Source organism: Terrapene carolina, unplaced genomic scaffold, assembly GCF_002925995.2.
Source record: "Terrapene carolina triunguis isolate 2854851 unplaced genomic scaffold, T_m_triunguis-2.0 Scaffold88, whole genome shotgun sequence".
Lineage (NCBI taxonomy): Eukaryota > Metazoa > Chordata > Testudines > Emydidae > Terrapene > Terrapene triunguis.
The window spans coordinates 5,492,646-5,498,645 of record NW_020664439.1 but is presented as its reverse complement, the minus strand read 5'-3'; the positions used below and the strand labels follow the sequence as shown (position 1 = coordinate 5,498,645).

At 40.2% G+C, this 6,000-nt stretch overlaps 1 protein-coding gene across 1 annotated transcript in view; it reads right to left on the bottom strand.

Annotated features, from left to right (window-relative positions):
• Positions 1 to 923: 923 nt before the first annotated feature.
• YEATS2 (YEATS domain containing 2) overlaps positions 924 to 6,000 on the bottom strand; it is a 72,850-nt gene continuing 67,773 nt past the window's right edge. Inside the window, exons 30-32 of the mRNA XM_024216801.3 lie at positions 5,693 to 5,767; positions 4,815 to 4,888; positions 924 to 1,876 (exon numbers count right to left, since the gene is read on the bottom strand). Coding sequence (XP_024072569.1) covers positions 1,768 to 1,876; positions 4,815 to 4,888; positions 5,693 to 5,767 — 258 coding nt within the window. The 3' untranslated portion in view covers positions 924 to 1,767. The remainder of the gene's footprint in view (positions 1,877 to 4,814; positions 4,889 to 5,692; positions 5,768 to 6,000) is intronic.

Below are 6,000 nucleotides of genomic sequence, written 5' to 3'. Positions count from 1 at the left end.
GAGGACAGTGTCAAGGGTCTATAGTTTAAAAACTAATTTAATTTTATTCTGGTTTGTAACTGCTCCTTGAAAGCCTGCAACCATCTTTCTTCAGCTGAATCACTCTCCCTGGAGCATGCACATAGTTGTGTTTAACTGCAGAGCTCCTGGCATCAAGTTTATTAATTTTCTAGTGAAGAAAGCACTCAATAATTAGTTTTGAAATACACCCTGTTCCCCAACAAAATAAGCTTATTTAGCAGTTCTAAAATGCTTTACACTTTGAAATTGCAGCACAAATATTAATTAGGTCTCAGAACACCCCTATGAGATAGGTATCCTTATTCCCAATTTTGCATATGGGGAAACTGAGGCACTGAGCAGTGACGCAACTTCCTCCAGGCCAAGCAGCAAATGAAGTGACCCAGATGGGACCAGAACTCAAGAGTCCCCAGCTCTCAGGCCCTCATTCAACCTATTACATGGTACTGTCTCAAAAAGACAAGGACTTTGAAAGCCTGGTAAAGTAATAGTTAAATTTTGCCCCCCCCCAACATTGACAGCATGTTTACAATATTGCCAAATACATATCAGGAAGATTTTTATATTGCCGGTTAGACCTTCTTACGTCAATTAGCATTCGCAAGGCTGCAGTGTGCCCTTCAGATGTGGCATTCACAAGAAGGAGAACATGGCAATACCTAAGGCAGGTGAGTGGTGGGACCGGAAGTAAAGGTTCTACCCACAGCCATGGTATCAGATGCTGCCATGTCCAAAGTACCTGTGTTTTCCCCAATCCTACTGGGCATCTTTCTGCTACACAGAGTTTAAACCAAAGCTTTGTTGCTGTCAGTTCCTCACAATCTGTGCTGATCATCGACTAATGTTTTCCCAAGATTTAAACAAGTATTACAGAGCTAGTGGCTTGCTCTCCAGCTCAGTAATCGGGATTCTTCCAGCAGCCAAGGTCAATACTTTCTAGGCAAGCAAAGTATCTCGCCAATTAACGCCCAGAAATCTTGACACAATCGTCTGTGAAATGAGCCACGCATCCAAGTCACTTTAGTTTTCCCCTCACATAGGTCACATGCTCAGTTAGTCTCTTTAAATTTGACGTTATTCATTCATCTTGGCCAGGCCCCCAACCTACCATCACTGGGATGTCTGAGGTGCTCACTCAGTCCCTCCTAAAGGAAGGAAATATTTGTTACCATACAGTTAGCTGTATAGTTGGACCTGCTGTGTAACAGGAGTCATGTTCATGGTGTTCAACTATATCTGCACAAGTCGCTCACCACAAGCATCAGCCTCCAAACAAACCAACTTCCAAAGCTGCCTATTGCTTTGCATGTATTCGCAACACTTTGGGCAAATGGTCTCCAATGGCCCCCCAGCTCACAGCAAAACCTGTACTGGTCTGTGGATTGCCTCAAAGGGAGCTGAAGTGCTAAAGAATCATTTCCATCTTAAAAATGCATCACCTCAGCAAGCTATCCAGTCATCAGTTGGAGGCGGCCTATTTTGCTGCCAAGTCTTTTTCAGCTAGCAACTGAACGCAAACTGACAAAGTTCACTCATCCATTTACTGAGTAAACAACACTGCAATCTAACAACTTGATTTGGAACAGAGCATCATTTTGTTGCATTAAGGTGCATCTTTAATTGGAGGTAACAATCTAGTAGCCCAACATTATAAAATGTATATAATAGCGTCCTACAGAGACAGTGGAATTGTCATTAAATACTTCACTCTTCAATCCATTGTTACTACAGCATCTTCAGGTTATTTCACTGTTCCTCATTTAATATCCTCATATGTTTGTTTGTGAGGAAATCAAGAAAGGGAATATTGCAGATGGCTTGGTGAATATTCATCACTGTGATGTCTCTTGGAATCCTGCAGAGAACAAATCAAAGAAACTATTACAGTACGCAAAAAGCCAACTCTCTCTGAAGTGCCAAGCCAATAAATTTACTAATGGGGGGGAAAAGCCAAAAAATAATAATAATGTTACAGTTACAGAGACAAGGTATTAAAATGCCCTAGCACAAAATGGATGCTATCAGAAAATTTGGAGGAATACTCCTTGGGTATAATCATGTGAAAATTAAAGGGAAGTGCTGAAGTATCAGTTTTGTGGAACAGGCAGTATTTTAATTAAGCCATTTGCTTGCACATATTAAACACTAAGGTTTTTTTTTCAATTTCAAGTTCTGCTAGAACACCATGAAGACAGGGTGAAGAAGTCCCTAAATCAACTAAACAAAAGGAGAATAGTGTTTGGATCAGGAGTTACTGTAAGAACTACTTGATTCCCATGCTACTAAGTAGGCTACCGGGGTCTTGTCAGGCCACTGGCAGAGCATTTGTAGGTCAGCTTGTTTTGATCAGGGTGGAGAATATTCCACATCCATCCCAGAACCATGAAGACAGCCGCCTCTCACTTAATTTTCACCTGTAAGTCCTTGCGTTACAGCAATCCTTCCAAACGGGAACTAGAGAGGACTTAGGAGTCAGTCACTGCTGCCCCTCACTTGGCTCAAGGGCAAAAAGCAGCACTTTGCTCATTCTCCCTCCCCGACTGACTGAGGATGAATTTGCTGCTTCTACAGAAAACTCAAGCCCCTGTCAGCCCAGGAACCATGAGAATGGAATGCAAATTGTTGTAAAACTGAAGTGCTTCTGGTGAAAATACTGGGCCAACACTTACAGTCTAAGCTGATCACTTTAAAGTTAGTTTTCAGGCGACTAATAACTTTACATCATCATATGTACTGATCATCTTTAAAGGAAGACAGCCTTCAATGGAAGTAGGACTCCTTACACAAGCCAGCAACGGAGTGAAGAGTTTTGTTCAGTAATTCTTGTAGTAATAAACTGTTTATAATTTTATTTTATTAACAACGGTAATAGACATCCTGCAAAGACCAAAAGTGTGCATGCTATAAGACAAAGGAAAGCATAGGTCCTCTATGTAGTGGGGAAGGAGAGCTAATAATTGATGACATCAAGAAGGATGAGGTATTTAATGCCTACTTTGCTTCAGTCTAAAAAGGTTAATGATGACCTGTTACTCAACACAATTAATATTAACAACATAGGAGAAGGAACACAAGTCAAAATAGGGAAAGAATAAAGGTTAAAGAATATTTAGATAAGTTAGATGTAGTCAAGTCGGCAGGGCCTGAAGAAATTCATCCAGGGTACTTAAGGAACGAGCTGAAGCAATCTCGGAACAGTTAGCAATGATCTCGGAGAACTCACGGAGGATGGGTGAGGTCCCAAAGGACTGGAGAAGGGCAAATATTGCACCCTTTTTTAAAGATAAGTACTAAGAAGATCTGGGGAATTATAGACCAGTCAGCCTATCTTCAATACCTGGGAAAATACTGGGACAAATTATTAAACATTTTGTAAGCACCTAGAATATAACAGGGTTTTAAGGAATTGCCAGCATGGATTTGTCAGAACAAGTCATACCAAACCAACCTAATTTCCTTCTTCGACAGAATTACTGGCCTAGTGGATGGGGGAAGTGGTAGATGTAATATATCTTGATTTTAGTAAGGCTTTTGTCACAGTCTGACATGAAATTCTCATAAGCAAACTGGGAAAATGTGGTCAAGATGAAATGACTGTAAAGCGGGTGCACGACCGGTTGGAAGACTGTACTCAAAGAGTAGTTAACAATGGTTCGCTGTCAAATTGGGAGGGCGTATCTAGTGAGGTCCCTCAGGGATCTATAGGGGTCTGGCACTATTTAATATTTTCATTAATGATTGGATAATGGAGTGGAGAATATGCTTATATAGTCTGTGGGTGACACCAAGCTGGGAGGGGTTGCAAGCACTTTGGAGGATGGGATTAGAATTCAAAACCACCTGGACAAATTGGAGAATTGGTCTGAAATCAACTAGATGAAATTCAATAAAGGCAAGTACAAAGTACTACACCTAGGATGGAAAATACCAAATGCACAACTGCAAAATGGGGAATAACTGGCGAGATACCAGTACTGCTGAAAAGGATCTGGAAGTTATGGTAGATCACAAATTGAATAAGAGTCAACAGTGCGATGCAGTTGCAAAAAAAACGAGTATCATTCTGGGGTATGTTAACAGGAGTGTAATATACAAGACATGGGAGGTAACTGTCCCACTCTATTTGGCACTGATGAGGCCTCAGCTGGAATATGTCCAATTCTGGGTGCCACACTTCAGGAAAGATGTGGACTAATTGGAAAGAGTCTAGAGGAGAGCAACGAAAATGATAAAAGGTTTAGAAAATCTGACCTCTAAGAAAATTAAAAAACAACAAAAACTGGTCATGTTTAGTCTTGCAAAAAGAAGACGGGGGGGGGGGGGGGGGGGGGGACGACGGACCTGGTAGCCTTAAAATATGTTAAGAGCTGTTATACAGAGGATAGTGATCAAATGTTCTCCATGTTCACTGAAAGTTGGACAAGAAATAATGGGCTTAATCTCCAGCAAGGAAATTTAAGTTAGTTATTAGGAACAACTTCCTAACTGTAAGGGTAGTTAAGCTCTGGAATAGGCTTCCAAGGGAGATTGTGGAATCCCCACCATTGGAGATCATTAAGAACAAGTTGGACAAACACCTGTCAGGGATGGTCTAGGCTTACCTGGTCCTGCCTCAGCACAGGGGGCTGGACTCGACTTCTCAAGATCCCTTCCAGTCCTACATTTCTGTGATTTTATACACTGAGGGTTCATTGCTCACATAGTTTGAACCTTGTGAAGTTTTAACAATTTCTTAAAGCAAGTAAAACTTTTGTGTAAATGACAAATGATAAAAGGGAGGTCAGTCATTGTACCTGTTGTGAGGAGCTGTCTGGTACCCAACAGCCAGTGCTTGCCTTAGGATATCATTCACAAGTTGTTCAGTGGCCTAAGACAAAGGCAGTGTTAGGGGATGACATATGAAAAGACTAAGCATTGGATTTTATTTTTATCTGACTTCAATTTCATAAATAAGCAGCAGCTCAGTCAAAAGTTTGGTTTTTATTTTTTTGAAACTCCAGAATCAGTTAGCTTTTATAAAATTGATCAGCCAATAGACTATAAACTCTACGAACAACCTGAAAAAGATTCTGTTGTCCTACGACCAGCAAAGCCCTGCTAAAAGAGATTTGTATGAGCCCTAAATATACCACTAGGACTCCCCAGTTTCAAGTTGTTAAAGGGCATTGGTGATCAATAGTATATTCTTTGCTTTATCCGAAGTTGCCAATGACAGATACTGGTATCACACTCTTGTATGAAGAACACTCATTTCAGGTATCCAGCAGCCTAACATTCAGATGGCCTAACATCGCAGCCAAAAAAGGGACAGCAATATTCGGGGAAAAATATTTAGCTCTTTTCACACACTAATTAATCCTCAACATCTCTACAGGGTGGGTAGGTAGCTAGGTAGGTATCTTTTTTTTTTTTTTTTTTTTTTTAAACAGATTGGGAAACTCAAAGTGACATGTTCAAGGTTACAGAGCGATTCAGTGTCAGAATAAATAGAGGATTAGAGTTTAGGTGTTTCTAGATCATAGTACTGTCTCCAGCCCAGCAGACCATAGTTAGGAGGTTTTAAACACACACAACACTTGATTCTGTGCAAGTCTTCTGAACTGATCATTATTCTGTATTATTGGGTCTAATACAATTACAGAAATGTAATCGCTGTCAGATAATAGCTTACCTTTAAAACCATATCTTCTATTACTGATGCATAAACGTTCTTGTGCAGCTCAACAGGCTGAAAAGAAATCCCTATCTATAAAATATGAGAGAGAGAGAGAAAATTTTTAATCTGACAGATTACTACATCAAATAAAATAACCAACAACAGATAATGCGTTGTTATGGATGAGGTGACAGTGAACAATGTGCTTCAGGAATAACCAGTTACAATGAAAAAACAAGTCCTGTAAAGTTTTAGTACAATATAATTTCAGGGCTTAGATTTGGAAGAATATCCAGAGCAGGTGAAACCCGATCATACAAATG